Source organism: Megascapheus bottae, chromosome 14, assembly GCF_031878675.1.
Source record: "Megascapheus bottae isolate mThoBot1 chromosome 14, mThoBot2.hap1, whole genome shotgun sequence".
Taxonomy (NCBI): domain Eukaryota; kingdom Metazoa; phylum Chordata; class Mammalia; order Rodentia; family Geomyidae; genus Megascapheus; species Megascapheus bottae.
The window spans coordinates 8,187,228-8,211,796 of NC_143522.1; the positions used below are offsets into that span (position 1 = coordinate 8,187,228).

Sequence of the window (24,569 nt, forward strand, 5' to 3'; positions counted from 1 at the left end):
GGTTGACAGCTGGTGATCAGTGCCAGCTGGAAGAAGCTGGCAGAGGGAGGCAGTCAGGGCAGTGGGCAGCTATGTGGACTTGGGCTGGACAGCCCTGGGAGCCACACTCAGCTTCTACCAAGAGCTGTGTGACCTGGGGCGAGTGACTTCATTACGCTAAGCCTCATCTGCCTTTGTAAAGTGAGGATAAAAGTATCGGGAGTGTTTTCTTCAAACGGTGGGTCCAACGATTCATGACCAGAGCCCATGAATGGACTCAGCACAGACTTCAGGCAGCCGCCAGTCCACCACTGCCCTTATACTGCTTCTCTGTCCCAGCTGCCCTCCCCAACGGAAAGCTCTGGAACCAGCCAATCATTACTTTCCACCTGGGAAAGTGACCTGAACTGGACCACCCCCACATTGGCCAGAAGCCATATGGTTTTACCTGCACTCACAGCACAATGGCCAGGTTAAGGTGTTTCAGGACTCACCTGCAGAATGACTTCAGAATATAAGGTTTGTGTATTCAGAACAAAGACCCTCACAAAGCCAAGCCCACAAAGAAGGAACTTGGAACAATGTCCTTAGCCAAATCCAAGTGTCACTATGCAGCTGAGTCTCTCCATCTGAGAGGTAGGGGTTACATGATGGTGGAAGTTCTTGTGGCTTGGGATACTATGACTGAATGGTTTCAAACTGCTGCAAAAGAGAGAAGTACTAGAGCTGGGACACAAAAGTAAACAGGCCTCCTATTGAAACCAAACTCTTAAGCAAATTCCAGGATGAAAGTTGTTGCTCCAGGACTCTGGCCACAGTTACTCAGCCCTACAGAGCCCTATAGAGCGGAGATGGCCACCTTCATTCCCAGCCCAGTGTGGGAAGGGAGGGGAGAGAGAGTGTTGGGGTGTCAGCCAAAACAACACAAAGAGCTGATTACGAGCAATCCACTTTGCAGGGAAAAGGGATATTCTCCCATTCTTTCTGAGCCACCCCAGACCACACCTGGAGCACCCAGGTTTGGGGGTGGAGCTAGGAAGCCTCTCAAACCCCAAATAAGGCCTCCTTAGCACTACCCTCCTGGGACACCTGCCTCCCCACTCAGAGCCACACCCTAGGCAGGCATTTCCAGAGTCACAGAGAAGGCCAAAGACACTAGAGGGGACAGGCACATGCCCTCCCTAAAGGGGAGGGCAAATTCCTGAAAGCTGAGGATACTACAGACTTCCTCCATATGACTAAGCTTCCAGAGCAGTCTGGGAAACTCAGAGATCAACCTCAAGGTCACCCGGAGATGTGCCAGGAGATGGGCTGAGATTCAGAGCACTGGGCCCATCCAGAACCTTGGAGATGAGCTCCCTGGCAGAATGATCCTATCACCCTCCACCATCTTGCTACTATCTTGTGGATCCAGCGCTCTGGTATACGGATGAGGCTTAAGGTATGAGTTGACCAGCAACCATAGACAGTGCTAACTCACACTAGAGATGAGGTCTCCTGAAGCCCTGGGCCATCATCTAAAACCACTCTTACTGTTTCCTGGGAGCAGAACCAGTGTCTGCCAAGCAGCTATCTGCCCTAATCATTTAAAAGGGATAGCCTTGCCACTCCTCTCCCAAATGCCATACCCAATGTTCCAAGAGAAAGAGTAGAGAAGGCAGATAAACTAAGGCCCTGCTGGAGACACCATAGTTCTGTCTAGATGTACACCACCCAGGATGCAATGGCTAAAGAGAGGCACTCTCATGAGAAGCATGGAAATATCTCTATAATGCTTTCACTTATGAGAATATTTAACATGGAAGGGAACTAGACATAGATACTAAGTGGATTTTGAAGATATCTATGGATTTTTATCATTAGGGTGATAGGAACATTAATAGGTCTCCTTTTTTTCTTTTTTGGTTAGTTGTGAGGCTTGAACTCTGGGCTTAGGTGCTGTCCCTGAGCTCTTCAGCTGAAGGCTAGTGCTGTACCACTTGAGCCACAGCTCCACTTCCAGTTTTATGCTAGTAAATTGGAGATAAGAGTCTCACTGACTTTAGTGCCCAGGCTGGCTTTGAACTGCTATTCTCAGATCTCAGCCTTCTGAGTAGCTAGATTATAAATGTGAGCCACCAGAGTCTGGCTAGGTCTCTTTTTTTTTCGGCGGAGGGGGTCTAGTCCTGGGGTTTGAATTCAGCCCTGTCCCTAAGCTTCTTTTGCAAAAGGCTTAAATCACATCTCTACTTCCAGGTTTGTTTTTGTTGTTGTTGTTTGGGGTTTTTTTGTTTTGTTTTGTTTTGGTTTTGATAGGGCCTGGGCCTTGAACTCTGGGCCTAAGTGATTTCTCTAAGTTCCTTTTGCTCAAAGCTAGCACTCTACCACTTGAGCTAAAGCACCACTTTTGGCTGTGTGTGTGTGTGTGTGTGTGTGTGTGTGTGTGTGTGTGTGTGTGTGATTAATTAGAGATAAGAGCCTTAGCCAGCTTTGAACCATGATCCTCAGATCTTAGCCTCTTGGGTAGCTAGAATTACAAGCATGAGCCACCAAGCACCCAGCTCCACTTCCAGGTTTTTTTGGTAGTTTAAATCAGAGATAAAGAGTCTCATGGACTTTCCTGCCCAGGTTGGCTTCAGACTGTGGTCCTCAGATATGGGCCTCTTGAGTAGCAAGGATTTCTGATGTAGGAAATAGATTTTGAAACATCCCTGTCATAGAAGAGCATCCTATGAAGAGAGAACTTCAGTGGAATCCCTTGTTTTACTTAGGCTGTTTCTACAGCCACACCTACAGAATGAACTATGCTGTGTATTAAAGAGGCATTTCTTCAGTTGTACTCACTGGATACTCTGTTGAAAATAAACTATACAAGTTGTGGGTAGAAATGGGAGGGGAAAACTGGAGAAGGGGAAAGGGGTGACACTGTCCAAAAAGAAATGTTCTCTTTACCTGATCTATGTAACTGTAACCTCTCTATATATCAATCACCCTTATAATAACAATCAAAATTTAAAGACACAGGAGCCAGTAATGTCCACCCCCAGGAAAGAAGCTCAGCCCTTGCTGAGAGACTAGATAGGGACTAGTGGGGGAAGGAAAACTTAGATCTAGATTTTACTTCCTTTGAAATCTCCAAATCCACAGTGTTTTTGAAGCAGGGATCCCATCCAAATGCAAAGACTTCACTATCCTGGGAGTAAAGGTCAGGGCATAAGGGACAAGCCAGCATGTCCAGCCCCTCAAGAGAAGGCTCTGGGGCCTTGAGTGTGGCCTAGTAATAGTAATAGAGTGCTCACCTAGTATGCATGAAGCCTGGGTTTGATTCCTCAGTACCACATACACAGAAAAAGCCCAAGTGCACCGTGGCTCAAGTGGCTAGCACTAGCCTTGAGCAAAAAATGTCCAAGGACAGTGTCCAGGCCCTGAGTTCAAGCCCCAGGACTGGTGAAGGTGGGGGTCTGAAGGAGGGAGTTGGCCAGGAGAAAACAGTAGGACTGTCTACAAGGGAGCTGGAAGGTCAGCACTGGCTCCCTCCACTCACGATCACACATGGAAGGGAAGAGTGCCACGCAGGGTGGTAGGGCCTGAGGTCATCAAAGAAACTCTGCATCACCCCTGCCTCTTGCCTCCGTCTTGACTCCAAAAAGCCAGCCATACTTCTGCGTTGGGTCTCGGAACATTCCAAACCAGCCCTTCAGGACTCAGACCACTGTTATCTAGCTCCACAGCTCCCACAAGCCCCTCCCTGCTGGCCCATAACTGTCTACACTTGAGGCCAGACATACCCACTGAGTAGGCTTGGTCTCCAGGAAGCTGGATGGAATCGGTCAGAGGCCCAGTAGACCCCAAACCCACCTTACATCATCCAGGCAGCCTTGGATCACTGGTCTGCCCCTGAGACTTCTCCAACTGTGCTCAGAGCTTCATGGAGGTGCCCCAGAGGCTGTACCAACCCTGCCAGCAGCCTTGCCAACACAGCTGCCCTTTGCAGCTCTCTCGCCAGCAATTCTCTGGCCTAGGCACTAATTCAGCATTAGCAATGGCTGAGTGACAAAGAGCCTGGGAAGAATAAGAGGCAGGAGTAAGGAAAGCAGACTGGGCCAAGGGTGACAAGGCTGTAACCCTACTGGCTCCCTTGCTGGGAATGCTACTGGCCAAGAGGGGCTTACCATGGCCCCCACCTTTGGCCTCATCTAAAACTCTACCTCCAGTCAGAGCACAGCTTCTGTCCTGCTAACTATCAGTAACTCCCAAAATGTTCCAAGGATCCACTGTGAGATATAAACTATGCATTCATTCAGAAGTATTCCCAAACCCACAGCAATGTTATTACGTAGTTGCTTCTTCAAGAAGTAATAAAGTGAGGCACCAGAGGCTCACACCCATAATCCCAGCTATTCAGGAAGCTGAAATCTGAGGAATACACTTTAAAGCTAGCCCAGGCAGAAAAGGTTGTGAGACTCTTACATTCAATTGATAGCCAAAGAGCTGGAAGTAGAGGTGTGGCTCATGGGGTAGAGTGCCAGCCTTGAGCAAAAAGGCTAAGGGATGCCAAGTGCTGATGGCTCGTGCCTGTAATCCTATCTACTCAGGAGGCTGAGTTATGTGGATTGCAGTTTGAAGCTAGCCTAGGCAGCAAAGTCCAGGAGATACCTGCATATCATGCCAGCACTCAGACAACCTGGGCTGTAGTATGATTCTGACTGAAAAAAAAAAATCAGAAATTTTAGAGATACATGCTGTAACCACCTGAGTCTTCAAGGTCTTTTTCCAAACCCCTCAAAACGCTCTTCAGCTCTGGCCAGCTGTCTCAGACAGGTGTGAGCACTGAATGAAACTGTAAAGTGTGCCCAGCCTAGCACAGAACCAGAGTGGAGCTGTACAAGGGAGGAGGGGAAGGTGCTCAGTGCTATAACCCTGCCCAGTGTCCACTCCCTGGCACACTCATGCCCAGGGGCCCTGTTCCAACAAGATAGGCCTCAGCTGAGCCTTCTCCCCAATTGTAGTTTCCATGGAAAGAAGCTCAGGGGCAGGTCCCCAGCTGGGAGTCCTCAGATGCTAATGTGGTCTCTCTGTCTCAGTCTCAGTCAAGGCAGGTGGCAGACCCCAGACTCAGTTCCCAACAGCATTCTTTATTTAGGGGGGAAAAAATGTATGATCCATCTCTAAATTTATGTTTGCTTAACTTTAAAAAAAAAGCAAGAAAAAAAAAGAGCTAGCATAGAGCTCAGTGGTTAAGCCCTGTCTAGTGTGCATAGAGTCCTGGGTTGTATCTTTGGCATCACAGAAAGAAAGAAAAGAGAGAAAGGGAGCAAGGGAGAGAGAAGGGACAAAGGGAGGGAAGGAGGGGAGGAGGGAAGGAAGGAAGGAAAAGACAAAAAAAAAGAGAAGGTAAAAGAGAAAAGAGAAGATAGGTTTTTTGTTTGGACCTACTTCTGGGAAAAAAATCTAAATTTCTCAAAGAGGCCTCAGGACCTTGTGTGTATAAAGATACCTCCAAACTACCAACAACCCAGATGAAGGGCAGGAAACCAAGGTCTGGCCCCAGTTCCCGGCCTCCCGGAAAACATATTCATAAACCACCTCCCCACGTCCCAGCTCCCATTGAGGAGTCTGGAAAAGCACTTTGGGTTCCTGGAAAGAAAGTCCCTTCCGAAATATCGGGAACTTGACTGGAAAGTGCCATTATGTATTATCTGGAGGGCGTCTGCAGTGTTTAAAGGGAACTGCTCCTCTGCCAAAATTAAGGCCATAGCCAAAAACAATAGAGGGGTTTCTGAGAGCTAGAGGCACACAGACAGGCTACAGCCATGCTGACAGGCCAGGCAGGGATCTTGTTTCCCCTGACTGGGCCTGGACTAAGAAGGACTAAAAGGTCTACTTCTCTACCCACCCCCAACTACAAGCTGTTATATGTGGACATCTCCACATGGGATGTAAGAAGAAGAGACAGAGCCTGGCTTTCACAGTCCCCTTCCACCCACAAGCCCAGCTCCCTGAGGGGCCTTGTCCAACATAGAAAGCCAGGTTCCAGCAAGAAACCTGCTTGAGGAAGGCCACCCACTTCAAAGTCCCCCCCACCCCCGCCAATCATTTCACCTACAGATGATTTGAAAATAGGGCTGGAACACCGCTCCATCTTACTTCCATCAGCTATAACCAGCTTTGCAGATGGTTGTTTAAAAAAATAAATCTTTAGGCCCATAAAAATATTCCTCTCCCAAGTCCTGGCCTGGATTCCACCTACAATCCTGTGACCTGTGGCCAAGCTCCAAACAGTCCCTTAAGTCTCAATCACCAAGAAACAGGAACAACAAGGTAGCAGAGACAAGAGACTCCCATCCCCCACCTGACTGCTTTCCTACCCAAGGCTGACCTATCAGGTCTTTGGTTTTCACACCGTCAGCTGCTGCTGCTGCTGCTGCTACTGCTGTGCATTAGACAAGAAGTTGGTGGTCAAGATACCAGAATATCCTCTCACAAGACGGGCTATTTTCCAGTAGGTACCCAAATGAGCAGCCCCACAGTGTCAAAAAGCCAACCTAAGCCCCATTGTCCCCTCTACTACTTTCAATCTGGAGGCTCAAGCTTTGTAGTTTTCATGTGCAGAGGATTTTAAATCCAAATGAACCTGAGCCTAGCTGCCTGTTCAAAGCCTGTTTGATTGCCCTGATGACCATAAAGGAAGGTTCTCTGAGCCAAGGAGGCAAGTAACACCAGAACAAGGAAGAAGCAGAGTCCTTCAGGAGTAAAGGGACAACTTCAGGGGTAAAGGGACAACTTCAGGTAAAGAGGATTGAAGTTTACTCCTGAAGATGATACCTCCTATTGATAAATACTGAGAAACCTAATTGCCATTGTCCAGATTGTTCCAACCAAGAAAGGTGGCTTTGGAAAGGCCCGTGCCTACCCCCTTTAGCCTCCAGACACCCCAGTCAAAGGCATGGCCCAAACCAACTCCAAGCCATTCTACTTGAGCCAAGACGCTGTCAAAGTCTCTCTCTTCTGAGCCTTAAAATACTACTTCTCAGGTTTGCTCATTATGATTAATGGGGAGAAATCACATAATGATCAATGTGAAATCATAAATGCTAAAAAAAAACACCCATGAATCACAAAATGAGTACATGATTACATACCACCTTGAGTTGTTTTTATTGCTTCATTTACGTTTAAGACTTGAGGCTCAATTAAATTCCCCCATCTTCCCTCTTCCCTAGAATCTAGCCACCGCTGGGGGTAGGCAGACAGTTTTAGCATGTACAAGTTCTACCCCAATATTTCCTTAAAAAGTGATAGAAAAGTTTGAGTCTTTTTTTGTTTTGTTTTGTTTTGCTGTTTCTGGGCTTGAATTCAGGGACTGGACACTGTCCCTAAGGCTCTTTGTGCTCAGGCTAGCACTCTATCACTTGAACCACAGCACCATTTCCAGCTTTTTCTAAGTAGTTTATTGGAGAAACATCTCATGGACTTTCCTGCCAGGGCTGGTTTCAAACCATGATCCTCAGATCTCAGCCTCCCAAGTAGCTAAGATTCATTTCCTCCGGCAGACAGGAAATTTAAAGGAGAAGTCAACATGAAACCAGACCACAGTTTGTGTGTCTAGCCCCAAGATAAGACCAAGAAGATTTGGAAACCAGAAGTTGTCAAGTTTCAGTGACAGCAAGCAATCAGGGCTGCCAGGAAAGCACAAAGGACCAAGTGAACATATATATAACAAGACAGAAACAGGGAATCAGAGGTGTGGCCCAAGTGGTAGAGAGACAGCCTTGACTGAAAAAACTAAACATGAACATGAAACCCAGAGTTTAAGCCCTAGTACACACACGTACACACACACACAGACACACACACACACACACACACACACACACACACACACACACACACACACACACAAAGGCATCTGTGGCCCTTACCTGTTTACCTGTTTTCCTAGCTACACTGACGATTAAGGTTCTAAGCCAGACTGGAGAGACAAATCAAAGACACTCTTATTTCTACTTAGCCAACAAAATACCAGAAGTGGGGGTTATGGTTCAAGTGGTAGATCACGAGCTTTGAATAAGAAAGCCAAACAAGAAGTTGGGTGCCTGGAATCCTAACTACTCAGGAGGCTCAGCTCTGAGAACTGAGGTTTAAAGCCAGACCAGGCAAGAAAGTCTGTGAGACTCTTATCTCCAATTAAATCATAGAAAAAGCTAAAAGTGGAGCTGTGGCTCAAGTGATAAAAGTGCTAGACTTGACCAAAAGGAGCTCAGGGACAGCACCCAGGCCTAGAGTGCAAGGCTAAGGACACACACACACACATACACACACACACACATACACACACACACACACACACACACACACACACACACACACGCTGCTACGAAGGCAACACCAGAGCAAAAAGATTATAAAACCTTTGGACAGCACCCAGGCCTAGAGTGCAAGGCTAAGGACACACACACACACACACACACATACACACACACACACACATACACACACACACACACACACACACACACGCTGCTACGAAGGCAACACCAGAGCAAAAAGATTATAAAACCTTTGGAAGTTTGTGCTCCCTGAGTTGGTAAAAAATACAAATTTAGCAAATCAGAATTTTAAACTGTCAAGAAATAAAAGTAATAGCATAACTGTGTTTGTACTTCTGGTTAAAAAATAGAATTCTGAAGTCAGTCTGACTAATTTCATTCGTAACTCAGCTTTACTAGCCTGTCCCTCTCATGCAAGTTGCTTAACATCTCTGGGTATTAATTTCCCTGTCTATAACAAAAAACTAACAGGTACCTCCCCTACCACACAGAGTCACTGGATAGACAGATAATCCAGACCAATTAACCTCCAATCAGCGCAAAAACTATTAGTCCTTTTACTTATTTGAAAAACCAAGACATTGCTGATAAATACTGGTAGGTTGGTTAGTTGACAGAAAATAGATCTCTCTCCTGGCCAGCTTGCCATCATTCATCTCTTCCCTTCCCAGGATGTGAACAGTGTTTACCTTGACCTTCCAAGGTAAACCTCTTGGTTTTATGAAATGCTCTGAACTAAAACCAACATTTCCTTTTAAGGAAGGAGTACACCAGCTGCCTTCATTTCCAGCCCTTGCTCAGTGCTGCTGTGAGGCGATGACTCTGTTTCTCTGATCTGTGAAGAAGGATAGTCATCCCACATCCCTCACCACAGTGCTGTGAATGTCTGACACACTGTGCATCCTCTACCTGACCTGACTCTCGGTGCAGAGCAGATCCCAGCTCCAGAAGTGGTCCAAGGTAGCCAAGGACCAAACTGGTTGTTTCAACAGTTTCCAGGGGAACAGCATCCTCCGTATCTACGCCCAGTTCCCATCCTCGCTGCCTTTTATTCTCCTCCCGCCTCTGTAGTAGGCTAAGCCACCTTCTTGCGATTGCTAGGCAACCTCCTGGGAGAGGTGCCACTGCCTCCCCATGGATGCCTGCCTGGGACCCTAAAGAATGCTAATCTTGAGGACTGCAGGCAGAGAGAAGCAATCCCAGGCCAACAGAGTTTAGCTGTTTGATCACCAGGACTTTTCCCCAAGCACTGAGATTTGGGGAGATGAAGAAAGCCACTCCTGCCTCCCCCACCCTCCCCAGCCTTCTGTTCCCTGTGCTTATCTGTCATCTATTCTTAGGCAGCTTCTAAGAAAAGGGCCACATAGACACCATGATTTTTATGAAAGCCGCCTTCCTAATGACTTTCTTTCTCAGCTTTCCTCTGTCACAGTGACCCCAGGCCTCTAGCCTTAAACAGTGAGCAAGAGGAATAGGGGGAAAACACCTGCCTAAGGACAGGAATGGCAGGTGCCTTCAAAACACCTGAGCAGTCAGTATTCATGCGTGGAAGGTGGGATGACAGGCAACTGTCATCTTTATATGATGTACGCTTAGCTTAGGTTTTTCAAAATTGTGCTGCGGTTCTTATACCATCAGCAGCACCATTCTGAAGTATACAACTCAGTGGTCTTTGAATATATTTGCAAGGTTGTGCAATCATCCCCACTCTCAAATTCCAGAACATCTCCACTGCTGGAGTTTTGTTTGTATACATTTGTCTTTGGTTAAATGTTCCTACCCACACAGGCACTTGCTTTTATAAGCAGCAGAGCAAAAGTTGTGAGGAGTGCAAACGTCGGAGCCAGACGGCCTGGCTTCAGATACCAGCACCACAGCGTGCTGGCTGTGTGATCCTGGAAACCTCCTGTCCCGCTGGGCGCTGGGCCTGCAGTCGTGCCCATGTCAGAGAGCCCGGTCCCCAGGCTCAGGACAGCCATTGGCACTCAGCACATACTGACAAAGGGTGAGTCATCATAATGAGAAGAGGAATCTTTTTCTTCTTGTAAACTTAAACAGGCCAGGCACCAGTGGATCACAGCTGTAATCTTAGCTACTCAGGAAGCTGAGATCTAAGAATTTCAGTTCAAAGTCTGCAGGAAAGTCCATGAGTCTCTTATCACCAATTAACTACTCATTACTTGGCTCAAGTAATAGAATGTTAGTCTTGAGTCAAGAAGCTCAGGGACAGCAGCCCAGGCACTGAGTTCAATCCCCAGGAGGAGGGAGCGCGCACGCACGCGCGCACGCACGCGCGCGCGCGCGCACACACACACACACACACACACACACACACACAGAGGCAGTTTTCTGGGAGAATACTAACACTGGATGTAGCCCTGCGTACTGGCCCATCCCCTCTAGAGCTACCTGGCAGCAAATGAATGGAGTACATGAGGAGGACAGGTTAGGGTTATAAAGTTACCACACATGGCCTAGGGGCCTACACATTACTAGGCTGAACTCAGTGTGAGTTTACTATATAACCCCCAACCAGGGCAGGACGTGACAGAAGGCGGTGGGGGGGTGGGGTGCTGACTAGCCCTCTCCAACTACTCAATCCCACATCGTGGGAAAGGATTCTGGGAGCTGGGGACTTGATATCTATCCTGAGATGAGGTGGGAAAACTTGACTGTGCACCAAGGGAAGCACTCTGGTCCCTCCTCCCACCCCATGCCCTCGCCCAGCTCCTGAGGCAGCCTGCCTCCCAGGGCCAGGTGTGGTGAACAGTACTTAGAGCAATGGGGGCTGGCTCTGAGGTAGTAGACACCAAAACCTGGGCTGAAGAATGAGTCAGATTGTGGCTAAGCCATCTAAACAGTACCAGGGAATCAGGCTAAGGGGGTTTTCCCTGGCCTGCTGTCTTTGCCCATGACTTCTCCAGGGAACTATATGTTAGAATTCTCCAAAGCACCCCCCGCTGGTGCAGGACCCCTGATGAGTAACTGGGCCTGGCTCTCCTGCAGAGAAGTTTGGCTACTAGCCACTCTCAAAAGGGGACAAGTTTGGCCTAGTGGTAGAGTGCATGCCTAGCATGCACGAAGACCCAGGTTCAATTCCTCCGTACCACATATATACAAAAAAGCCAGAATGGTGCTAAGGCTCAAGTGGTAGAGCTCTAGCCTTGAGAAAGTCCAAGGACAGTGCTCAGGCCCTGAGCTCAAGCCCAGGACTGGCAAAAAAAAAAAAAGGGGGGGGGGGGACAAAAAAAGCCACACAAGGTAGCTCACGCCTAAAAGCCTAGCTACTCAGGAAGCTGATATCTGACTATCAAGGTTCAAAGCCAGTTCAAAGCTAGCCTGGGCACAAAAGGACCTGAGACTCTTATCTCCAATTATCCTCTAGAAAATGGGAAGTGAGCCTTGGCTCAAGGGTAGGGCAGTAGCCTTGAGCTGAAGAGCTCAGGGACAGTGCCTAGGCCAAGTTCAAGCCCCATGAACCACAAAAAAGGGGGGTGGGGACAAAAGCAGGGCTGATGGGGACAGGGGCCAATTCAGAGAGGCTAAATGGCTAGCATGGCCTCAACCACACCTGCAGCAGTGTGGGCCTGGAGAGCTTGATCTGCCTCATAAACTGATCATGCTGCTCAGAAAGGGATGAAGGAGCTGGGCACTGGTGTCTCATATCTTTCATCCTAGCTAATTAGGAAGCTGAGCTCTGAGGATCACAGTTCAAAGCCAAGCTGGGAAGGAAACTCCATGAGATGCTTATCTGTAACCACCAAAAAGCTGGAAGTAGTGGTATAGCTCAAGTGGTAGAACATCATCCCTGAACCAAAAACTAAAGGGCTGTGCCTAGGTCCTGAGTTCAAACCTCAGTATCGGTATAAAAACAATAATCATAAACATAAATAATGCAGAGGGAGTAGAAGCCAAATGAAGGAGGGGAAAAAGCACCATGTTTGAGAACAATGGATATCACCAGCAGATGACTCACAGTGGCTTGTCCTGTCTTCCCTATACCCCCACCCAAGGCTTCTCTCCCCTCTCCTTTCTGTCTTGCCCTCCCCAGCCAGAGCTGTGTCCCAATGTTCTTTCAAATTCTGCTCAAACTGAAGGAGGACTTCATCTCCTCTACCCAGGCATGTGCTGGCTGCTGCCCTTAGACAAGCTACAGCATCTGCCTTGGATGCTTGCTCATCCCCTTGACCATTACTCATCTAGCCTGGTATGACACCAGGTCTTCCTGGCCCTCAACCCATCTATTCTCCCTGAAATCAAGACCCTACCCAATACAGAGCATGTGACACTGAAGAAAGGGTTCAATTAACAGCCCAACTGTCTTCACAGTGGGTTCTCCACATTCCTACGTTCTCAAGGGCAGCCCTCTCTCCTAGAACTGACCAGTAGTTCTTTGCCCATGACCAGCTGATGCCTCAGGCTCCAGCTGCCTCATCCATGGTCCAAACCCACAGCAGGCACCAAGTCTTATGTAACAAGTCCTCAAGCCAGATGGATGGTTTGTGGCCAATGGCCAGGGACCCAGCCCTGGGCCTTCTTTGAAAAGATGGCGGAGAAGTGGCCTTGCATCAGCTTCCTAAGAACAGCCTCCAGTAAGCCTTGAGGAAGGTGACCTCACAGCCTACAGGAACCTGCCAGCCCCTTACTCCTACAAACGCACCTCCAGTGTTGAGAACAGTGGGAACCCCTGAAGGTCCTATACATTCCTCTAAACTGGAAAATCTGCTGCACAGCTCAAGCCAGGCTTCTCATACCAGCCTGGTCTGGAGTCAGCTGGGCTCTGCATGTAGTCTCATGGCCTCAGCATTCCCCCTACCTGTCATATTCTCACTCAGGCTTGGGCAATCATTGATCAAGCAGTGGGCACTTGTTCTTGACACTCCTACATGGTGCAGGAGAAGGAGCTGTGTCAAGTCTGCAGTATAGTGTGGTGGGAGAAGCTGCCAGAAGGTGCAGGAAGCTAAACATTGGGGCCTGGAGACACTCTGAGGAGGTAAATGGTTTTTTTGTTATTGTTGTTTTATTTACCTCCCCATTTTTTTTTTTTTTTGATGCTGGTCCTGGGGCTTGAACTCAGGACCTGGGCACTGTCCCTGAGCTTTTTTGCTCAAGGCTAGCACTCTACCACTTTGAGCCACAGCTCCTTTTCCAGTTTTCTTGTGGTTAATTGGAGATAAGAGTCTCCCAGAATTCCCTGCCTTCCCTGCCTTGAAACCAAGATCCTATGATCTCAGCCTCCTGAGTAGCTATGTGTGAACTACCTGTGCCCAGCTCAAGCTGACCATGGTTTTTGTTTTTTGTTTTTGTTTATTTGTTGTTTTGCCAGTCCTGGCTTAAACTCAGGGCCTGAGCACTGTCCTCCTTGGGTTTTCTCGAGGCTAGAGCTCTACCACTTAAGTCACAGCACCACTTCTGGCTTTTTCTATATATGTGGTACCAAGGAATCAAACCCTCGTCTTGGTGCATGCTAGGCAAGCACACTATCACTAGGCCAAACTCCCGGCCCCAAGCTGATCATGTTTAAGCCCTTTTAAAATCTATCCTTTAGGGGCCGGGAGTTTGGCCTAGTGGTTAAAGTGCTTGCCTAGCATGCATGAAGACCCAGGTTCAATTCCTCGGTACCACATACATAGAAAAAACCCAGAAGTGGTGCTGAGGCTCAAGTGGTAGAGCTCTAGCCTTGAGAAAGTCCAAGGACAGTGCTCAGGCCCTGAGCTCAAGCCTAGGACTGGTGGAAAAAAAAAAAATCTATCCTTTAGTCCCAGAGAGCCAAGAAGTAGAGAAAGGGTAGGTGATGGAGTCTACATCATTGTATATGCAGAAATTGAACAATCCAAGGTTTTAGTGACTTAACATGAACCAGAGGTGAACCCAGAATCACAGACCAAGAACAACACAATTTCCCTAACCCCCTAGACAACACTGGCTTGTTCCAAGATGGGTTTATTTACTTACTATGTCTTATCTAAAAGCCTACTAGTTAAAGGTCACAGAAACTCCAGTTCTTCCAAAACAGTTGACATTTATTAAACATCAAGCATATGCTTGTTGGTATGTCTAATCTTTTCATACAGTACTTCATTTATACTTCCATATAACCATACCAGGGTGGTATCACACCCCCATTTTCCTGATGCTATCATCAGGCACAAATGTGATTTGCCCAAAACAGCACAGCTAGTCGACAGAGAAGCCAAGATTTGATCCCTTGTGCACCTGGGCATATTAATCTGCAGAAGGTGAAGCCAGGATATACCCAGCCCCTAGATTGGGGTGCTTTATCTAGAACATTAAGCATGTCACCTCTATTCCTACCCAACAGACTAGCGACATCATACATGATATAATTCACCCTATTTTCAGTGACACTTCTTAACCAGCCCACCTACAACAGTCCTGTTGTGTGCTAGGCACCCAGAATGCAGGAGAGAAAACAGGGCGTTCTGCTGATACTTGGCGTGAGATAAGGCAGGCAGGAATATAGACTAGTGAGGGATCTGAGAAAGGGAAAACCAACTCTTTCCTTCTTCCATTCTCATCATTCCATCTTTAGAAGCCACATCCTTCCCCAAGTAAGCCTTCTATGACAGGCCCACCTCTCTTTCCAGTCCTCCACCTTGCCCAAGGTCTTTGGTTAGCTCCTACAATTGCTTCACTGTCCCCAGAATGGACGATAAACAAGATGGTATATCCTCATGGGAGACACCTAACACATGTACAGAATCAGAATCTGGGACTAATCCACAACCACCTTCATTCACCTGCCAAGGCTTCTCTCTGTTTCAGCAAACATTCACATAACAAAGATTGATGAAACTTCGTGTAAAAAAAAAAAAAAAAAAAAAAAAAAAAGCTCAAGGACACCTATGGGAATACACATTCAACCAGAATGTCCAGAGAAAATACAATTCAATAGCAGAAGAACCATTTTACACATCTCAGGTCAACTTGCATCAGCTCATTTTTATAACTAAGAATTTGGGGACTCCAAGAGTTCACATGCCTGGAAAGAGGAATAAAGGCAGGACCCTACCCCAAGTCAATGTTCTTTCCATCCTGTCTAATACCTTCTTAGGTATACACATATAGGTAAAGGTGTAGGTGAGATCTATGTGAGGGGATGAAATGGGAGCTGTGGTCATCCTGGAAAGAGCAGCTGACCTGTATGTGAGGCTGTGAACATAGGCAAAGAACAAGTATTTCTTTTACTCCCGTGGCCCCACCCACCCAAGTATTTCCTTTACTCCCGTGGCCCCACCCACCCGGTAACTGCATTTGCCTCTGGAGGCATGGGAACCAGCTCTAAGAACTCTGCACTGAAGCATTCTTTGGAAAGGGACAAGAAATGGCCACCCCCACACAGCCTCCTGAGTCATGTCTCCTGACTGTTCAGACGTCTACCTGCATCCACAGCAGGCCTTTCCTCCACCTAGGAAGCATTTCCTACTACATCATTTGATTGGAACCCATAAGTGCCCTAAGGGACTGCAAAGGCAAGAATGCATCCCATTTACAGGTAAGGAAAATTAAGGGAAGTGGCCTAAGAATAGGGCCCTATTTCTAACACCTAAAGCATGGTCTTAGCTCACTCTATGCTCACAAAGCATTGGTGAAATCATTGAATTTTTTTAAGCTCAGAGAAGTAAATGACTTGCTCCAAGTCCCATGGACTGCCATGGTTGTAACATAGTTAAAAGCAAGATTTTCTTCCCTCCATGAAAGAGACTGCACAGTATCCTCCCTGACTTGTACATTTTTCCCCTGTCCCCAACTTTGGAAATGAACAGTTCTACCCACTTTCCTGCCCTGGTCCCATACAATCCACTGGCCTGTCATGGTCAGTGGAGAGATTGTCCAAAGCTACAAGTCGTTTTAAGTCTTATAAGGAAGAGCAGAAATTCTGGAGATGAACAAATTGAGGCTCACAAAAAGTAACAGAGAATAACTGAGGATTGGATCAGATTTTCCAATTCAGAACCACAGGGCCACCTGCCAGTCCCCTGCTACCAAGCCTGGTGTGGGGGTTGATATCACTCTGCAATCAAAACCAGTTGTAGGCTGCCCCAATCCCAAGAAGCTCTAGCAGACCCAGCCTTCCTCCACTAAGGAGGAGGCCACTAGGGGTGGCTACCTTTCTGGCTGTGGCCCTGGTTTCCTTGTCCTCTTGCATGCCTAGCTCACAGAGCTATGGGAATAACAACTGGGACAGTCAAGGAGACATGATCAGCACATAGCCTGGCACACATTAGCCATGGCCAGCTCTTGTCAAGTTTCCCATATGACTGTTCCCACCGAGTCAGAGTTCTCCCAAATGCATTTAGTATTTGCATGTATTCATTCATTCCATAATACTGAGTACTACCTGTAGGCTGGGTCTCTGGGTCTGTCTCCCAGGAACTGAGTCTCACTGCCCTTCTTGGGGCTTGATTCTTAGGCAACTTCATCACTCTCACTTTCCTGGGCAAGGCTCTCTACCAGCAGGTCTCTTCTACTCCCCATTAGAGATCTGGAGAATTCCACCATGCTAATCCAACTTGTCCTATCTAATTTAAAAACTATTTTCAAGAAGGCTTTACCTTAAAATTAAAAATTAATAGTCATCATCACCATCATATCAAAGAGTCCCTGTCCTCTCTAGGAATTTCCCAATTGCTCACTCGATTTTTAGTTTCACCAATAGCCCAATAGTTTTGGAAAATTAGCTCAATCAGTGAGGGGCAATAGATTCCCCCCAGTTCTACCAGACTGGGCCAAAAGAAAGAGGAGGGTGTATTTAAGCAAGTGCCAACATTACAAATTAGTCAGTTCTTTGAAGATGTAGATCTAGCTGTATTCTGCTGGGCATAGCCAAAGCCGTGGGTGCAGCAGCTTGGGTCACCACTTTAAGGAAGCCCATTGTCCGTGTGTTTTAAATTACCTAGGCTAGTCTGATGAAGTGAGTACAAAAAAAAAAGGGCACTGTTTCAGGGCTTAGGATTCCTGAGTGACCTAATACAGGATGCCTCTGGCTGGAAAAAAAACAAAAAAAAAAAAAACTTCAGTCAGCTCTCAAAACTCCCCCCCTTTTAAGTTTAAAAAAGGGAATGAATGTTACCATTTTTGGACATGAGCATTCTCCCTCAAGCCCAGCCCCAACCGCACTATCCAGAGGGCCGCGCCATCCTGTCCCCCCATTCCCAAATGAAAGGGGGGTAATGAAATGAGGAGGAACCGGATGGGAGGGGGGGCACGGGGGTTAGGGGTACGTGGCTGCCTGGGGCAAGGGCTCACTGAGCAGGCAGGAAGCCGAGGCAAGATTGGGGCAACCTCCCTCCCCAATCAGATGGTTTCTGACCTCTTCCTGCCGCTAGCCACTATGCCCGGTCCACTACGCCAAGCTCCCCGGCCCAGCCCGGGTGGTGAAGCGCGAACCCTGCACTTACAGCCTGGGGCACAACAATGTGGCTAAGCAGACATTCCCAACGATGGACACCCCCAAAGATCTCCTGAGGCCGTTCCTCACTCCAGAGACCCCCAACTCGAATCAAGCTGACCAAACTCGCTGTTCTCCAGGAAAAAGAGAGGGGGTCGGTGGAGCGGGACGCAGAGGTAAAGCTGGAAGCTAGCAACCCGCTGAATTAAGCAATAAAAAACGGTTCGCTGTCCTGACCCCGCCCCCGGAGGGCCCACTGGGGAGCCCAAGGAGCTCCCCCCCACCCGCAGTTTTCTGGGCCCCGGCCACACTCAGGCAGACCCACGGGCAGAGGCCAGTCCCTGCAACCCCCGACCTCAGGACGGCCGGGGATCGGGGCTGCTGAGCAGAGTAACTGCCCCTCAGGTAGAGCCTGGGGCAGCCCCGGAAGCGCACAGCCGCCGGGTGCCATATGGAGGCGGCCAGGGGGGCGGGGAAGGGAGGGGAAATCGATCCCCAGCAGCTACCGGGCGGGGGTCTCAGCCTCAGTCTCCAGAGCACCCCCTCCGGTCCCTTCCCACGCGGGGACGGGGGCGGCGGCCGCGGGGCGGCCTGGATCACGGCTTCCCCCCCCCTCCCGCAAGGCAACCTGGCCGCCGGCAGCGCCACCTCCCCGCGCTCAGGCTCGCAGCGCGCGGGCTCCGGGCTGGGGCGCCCCCCTTCCTCCCCGCGCCTGTAACCCAACACCCCACCTCTCGGTGGCCTCGCGGTCCCCGCCTCCGCCCTGCGTGCCCCGAACCCGCTCGGAGCCTGGAGCCGCGGGAGTGAGGCAGGCAGAGCAGATCCGGGCTGGGGGCTTGGGAGCCGGGGGACCGCCGCTAACCTTTCTCTGCTGCTTCTCCCAGGCCGGGTCCAGGAGCAGGTCCCGGTCCCAGTCCTCTTCGGGCTGCATGTAGTCGTTGGTTTGCTGCGAATCATAATGGTCCATGGTGGTGCTGGTGTGTCGGGGACTGGATTTCTTCCTCCACCGTCTCTCCGGGTGATGGTGGCGGCGGTTGCCCAGGCGTGCGCAGGGAGGCGGCCGGGCTGGGCTGGGCTGGCGGCGCCTGGCTGGCTTCCCTGCGCCCGGTTCCTCCGCGGCGCTGCTGCTGCTGCTGCTGCTGGCGGAGACCGCTGCAGGCGGGCGACGAGCTCGGCGGGAGCTGGGGAAGGCGGCCGGCCTCGGGGCGGGCGCACGGACCTAATCTCCACGCACACTGAGCGAGTGAGGAGGACACACTCGCCGCGGGAGCCGGGGCGGGCGGGCGGCGGGCGGGGGAAGGGGCAGAGCCCTCCCGAGGTTCTCCATTGGCCAGACCGAGTTGCCCAAACTTCCCCCCTTCGCCTCTCATTGGGAATTCCTGGCATCCGTCAGCGGGCGGCGGTGCTCGGAGGTGGACGGGGCGGGACCCCTCCCGGTGTGCAGGCCTCCGCCCACTCCCCGGGTTCCCACTCCCCCGACGCTCATGTGACACCGGCTTCGGATGCCCGGGGACCGAAGACGAGGGACGCTTCCCGGAGCAGTGTGGGGACCGAGCCGCCGCGCGCGCGCGCTCGGAAGCCCCGAGAGCCACCGGGGATTGGACCTATTCCTGGCCGGCGGGAAGGCCCCGGGCTCGGCTGCCACCGGCGTTACTGTGCTCCTACGTGCGCCGCACACCGGGGCCGGCTGGGAACGGGACTCGGGAAACCCGAGGATCATTTCGTTTTCTCTTTCCCAGGGAACCTGGCGCGCGCATACGCATACACATACACACACACACACACACACACACACACACACACACACACACACGCCGTGGGGAGGGGCAGCTGTGGAAAGGAATTTCCTGAGCATTTCCTGACTCTGCCACCACCCGTGCCCCGCCTGCCCGCCCGGCTTGACCCAGCTGATCCCTGCCCTAACAGATGCAGAAGGTTCTCAGAGGCCACCGGACGTTCCCGCCTCCGCCATAGGGTCCTTTATGGCCAGCTCTCTTCTGGGTCTTAGGGGACTGCTCTGCCAAGGGCTTCCCTGGTGGTCGCTGGGCTGCTGCGGGACTCCCCGTGTCCCCACTGGCTCAGCTAGAGCTACCTTCCCCTCCTACAGATACTGACACCATCCAAAAAAATAATAATAAACCCTGAGAGCAGAGAGGCCCTGAGTGATCTCCGTGCACCACAGCACCTTCCCACTTTACACACAACACACGGAGAAACCGAGGCACAAGGAACTGAACTCCACAAGAAACAGCAGGCTCAGAATTCCTCGGCCTAACAAAGCCCATGGTCTTTGGAAGAGGAAAGAGGGCACAATGGACAGAACTGATACCTGGCTAGACTTCCTCGGGCTTAGTAAAAGGAAAGTGGAAACCTGTGAGCCTAGCAGTTAAGGATTCCAGAAAGTGGAAGACCTCACCTGTGGTGGGCTTCTCTGTGAGTCTGAAGATCAATAACACATGAACAGTCTCTACCTTGTGTACAAGGATGGGAGCACAGATATGCCAGTCTGGCACACAACACCCAGATGGCAAGGCTTAAGGATTGGTTCTAGGAGGCCCGCAGATACTAAAATCTGCAGATATTGGTGTCTCTTATACAAAATGGTGCAACGGATATACATATAGACATGCATATCTCTCATCCTCTATTATCTCTAGATTACTTATTATCATTAATGCTGCTGGATGCTACTGGCTACACCAATAATTCTAGCTACTCAGGAGGCTGAGATCTGAGGATCACTGTTCAAAAGCCAGACCAGGCAGGAAAATCCATAAGACCCTTATCTGTAATTAACCGCCAAAAACCTGAATGTGGGGAGTGGAGTCTTGGCTCAAGTAGTAGTGCACCAGCCAAACAAAACAAAATAAAAACAGTACCAGTGAACATGTCCCAAATAATATTCTAATGTTATATTAATGCAAGCCATTATACTCTAATATTTTAAGGAATAAGGGAAAGAAAAAGAAGTGTACATGTTCAGCCACACAAACATCCCTCCCTAGGATGTTTTTCAAGCCCTACTTGGTTGAATTGAAGATTCTAAAATGTGAAAATGGAGAGCCCAACTGTATTTGTAGGCTGTATGGTGGGGTAAAGGGGAAAATAGGGGCTGGGTGTTTGGCCTAGTGGTAGAGGGCTTGCTTGGAATGAGCGAAGACCCGGGTTCCATTCCTTGGTACCACATACATAGAAAAGGCCAGATGTGGTGCTGTGGCTCAAGTGGTAGAGCTCTAGCCTTGAGAAAACCCAAGGACAGTGCTCAGCCCCAGGACTGACAAAAAAAAAAAGTGGGGAGAGGGATATAAGAGTGACAAAGATGTCGATCCAGAGACCAGTGTGAGTGAAGGGATTAGAGGAAGATGCTTCCAGACAGAAAAGGCCTGGCATTAGAACATTTGAAAGGCCAAGATGGACTGGGCGGGGTGGGGGGTTGCCTCTGATTGGAAAGATGAGCCAGCTGCTGCTGGTGTAAGCCGATATCAGCAGTGTTGGTCCACGCATCATTAGTCACACACACACACACACGTTTATACAAGTGTCACATCAGCACTGTGCCTTCCACAAGCCCCTGGCTGAGGAAGCACTGCTTCTGAGCCAGAGACAGCAGATTTATGGACTATTTTATAACCACTTCTAAACTATGGCTCTAAACCTAACATAGAGGGTAATGATGATGCTGTATCTATTCATTCACTCAATATTTTCTGAGCACCATCTGTGTGTCAGGGAGTGTGCTAGATATTATGAATATAGAAATGAAAAGGCAGCCAGGCACCAATGGCTCACGCCTGTAATCTTAGCTACTCAGGAGGCTGAAATCTGAGGTTTGCTATTCAAAGCCAGCTTAGGCAGGAAAGTCCATAAGATTCTTAACTCAGATTACTCAGAAAAAAGCCAAAAGTGGTACTGTGGCTCAGCAATAGAGAGCATTAGCCTTGAATAAAAGAAGCTCTGGGACAGAACCCACACCCAGACCCCAGGACTGGCAAAAGAAGAAGAGAGAAGAAGGAGGAGGAGGAGGAGGAGGAGGAGGAGGAGGAGGAGGAGAAGGAGGAGGAGGAGGAGGAGGAGGAGAAGAAGAAGAAGGAGGAGGAGGAGGAGGAGGAGGAGGAAGGCGGCAGAGGAGGAGGAGGGGAGGAAGGGAGGGGGGAGGAAAGAGAAAGGAAGGGAGGAAAGAAGGAAGAAGGAAGGATGGAAGGAAGGGAAAAAGAAAAAGCCACATTTCCTGCCACATACAGAGACAGGCACAGAAAGAAAATATGAGCCAATGACACAGAAGCAGGAAGGTGCTAGAGTTATCTCAAGCCCACAGAAGGACACTGAGCTGCTTGAGAAAGATGGCTCCAGTTTAACTTTTTGGAGGAGGTGAAACTTGAGTGAGCCTTAAGGAATGAGAGAGAGTGGGAGGATATTCCAGGCAGAACGACCAACACAGCAGCCGGCACCGTGTGGTATACAGAAAAATGCCTAGCATTTCCATGTGGCTGAAATAGACATCTGAGGCTAGGAGGGGCAAGAGACAGGGCTCCAGAGGTGGTCTGTGCTGTATGAAGTAAGATTCATGGGGGCAGGGGAGGGAAGATGAAGGATGAGGTTGGCTGGAAAGTGCAAGATAGGTTGCAAAACTGTTGAAATAATCCATGTAGGAATGGAGATGAGTGGAAAAGATTTCTTAGGAGATAGAACTGAGAGACCTAGCTGGGTGCGGTGGCCCACGCCTGTAATCCTAGCTCCTCAGGAGGCTGGGATCTGAGGATTATGATGATTCAAAGCCAACCAAGGGAAGGAAAACCTATGAGGCTCTTATCTTCAATTAATCATAGAAAAAGCCAGAAGTTGTGATATAGCTTTAGTGGTAGATTGCTAACCTTGAGCAAAAGGAGCTTAGAGATAGTGCTCAGGCCCAGAACCAGAGAAAGAAGGACAGAAAGGAAGACAGAAAGAAACAGAAAGATGGAAGGGAGGGGGAGAGAGGGAGGGGGAAGAGAGGAAGAGAGGGAGAGAGAGAGCACGGCAGGCATGGTGGCTTATGCCTGTAATCCTAACTACTCAGGAGGCTGAGATCTGTGGATCGAGGTTCAAAGCCAGCTTGAACACTAAAGCCTGTGAGACACTTATCTCCAACCAACCACCAGAAAACCGGAAGTGCTGCTGTGGCTCAAAGGGTAGGGCAGTATCCTTGAGCTGAAGAGCTCAAGGACAGTGCCCAGGCCCAGAGTTCAAGCCCTGTGACTGACAAAAAAAGAAAAAGAAAAGAAAGAAAGAAAGAGTTCAAGTCCCATGATCAACAGAAAGAAAGAAAGATTGATTTCTCTGACTTCACTGACAAAGGAACTGAGATGCTGGACAGTGTTCTTGCCAGTATGCATACTAAGTTCAGTGGCGGATAGGAACTGAGGGTTTGCTTAAGTCAGTGGCAAGGAAGAGAATGAGCCCTTTCTCCCATCAACAGAGGCCTTTCTGCTGCTCCAGGGAGACAGAAACCTACACCTTCTCCTGCCTCATCCATTACCTTGCTCTGGGCAGAGGCTCGGGTGAATCCCAGAGAGCCACAGATGCTCTGTTGTTGGAAGAACCTGGCTCTGGGGCAGATGAGCCATTCTACTTGGGAAAGGGGGAGACATCATGGTTTCTGTGAATTTAGAACTGAGAGGTTCAGAAAGAGCCTTTTGCCTCCCCAAACTCAAACTCTTACCAAGGGCTTTCTTCCTATAATTCAGCCAACAGATGGCTAATAACAGGTAGAGTCTGAAAGTATAAAAATGAGCTGGACTATTAGGAAGTGACATGAAGCTAGAAGGAGAGCTGTGGCTTGAGTAGTAGAGCCCCTGCCTTGAGTGAAAAAGCTTAGGGACAGCACTTGGGCCCTGCATTCAAGCACTAGTACCAATAACCCACATCCCACGTAGTTCAGGTAAGTGCTATTCACTCGATTTTTGTGGAAGGCTAGAGGTAGGAAAAATATGTTCTATGGTTTCTTAGGCTTCTGGCTCAGGAAGCCATAGACCAGTTTTGTGCCCCTCCCAATTCAAGCTAATACACTCACGTTCTCTGCACTCCTAGTGGAACTGCAATCATTTTCTGCTTTGACCTCCATTTCAATCCTTGTTAAGTGAAATAGGGCATTAATTTCATCTCTGTGCCTCAGTTTCCCTATCAAGCTGTGACAGGCCTTGGGCTGTCAATCCTTTGTCATAGTCTACATAAGCATTTCCCAAGTCCTCTGGCCCCTTGAGAAACCAGTGCTGGAAAGTGCTGAACTGTGTCCCTTTTGTGCCCCAGGCACCAGCTGGCAGCCTCAGCCGCCCACCCCCACCCCCCCACCCCCGTTCTTCAACTACCAGTCTGCTTGGAGCTGTTTCCACAGGCCCATTCCTTCCTCCCTTCTAGATTGCTGGGGGTGGTGACAGTTCCCCTCTTGCAGGATCTCTAGTAAAAGGCTGGCCTGGAATAGGCAGACAGGTTTTCTCTGGTTCCCATGCTCTGCCCAGAACATCTGGTCTGGCTGGCACCCTCTTTCCCAGAGATCATGTTTACATTTCTCCCCCAAATTCCAGGGGGCAAAACCTAGTACTCTCAGACATCCAACTTCTACAGTTATTCTGGGAGCTGAGATAGCCAGGCTTGAAAACTGTGCTGGCTGGCTGAGTCCTCTAAGAAAGACTGGGAGCTCTCCCCAGGTACCTCTAGTTCCTAGTGAATCCCAATGTAAACACTGGAACTGCAGCTGGGACTTCTTGTTGAGTAATAGCCCCATCTTGGGTGGGTGGGGCATGCCAGCAGATTTCAGGCAGGGGGAGGAGGGAAGGGAAGCTTTTAGCAACTTGATGCCCCTGTCTTCCACTGATGCACAGCAGTGGAGGCCT

The 24,569-nt window shown here is 49.4% G+C and overlaps 1 protein-coding gene across 3 annotated transcripts in view; it reads right to left on the reverse strand.

Moving 5' to 3' along the window:
• Positions 1–18,937, reverse strand: part of Actn1 (actinin alpha 1) — a 95,476-nt gene extending 76,539 nt beyond the window's left edge. For 2 of the 3 annotated variants that reach the window (XM_090344349.1, XM_090344348.1), the window contains exon 1: positions 18,563–18,936. In XM_090344349.1, coding sequence (XP_090200475.1) covers positions 18,563–18,667 — 105 coding nt within the window. In that variant the 5' untranslated portion in view covers positions 18,668–18,936. Of the gene's footprint in view, positions 1–18,562 lie in introns of all 3 variants that reach the window. The other variant, XM_090344346.1, reaches the window with a different exon arrangement.
• Between the last annotated feature and the right edge of the window lie 5,632 nt (positions 18,938–24,569).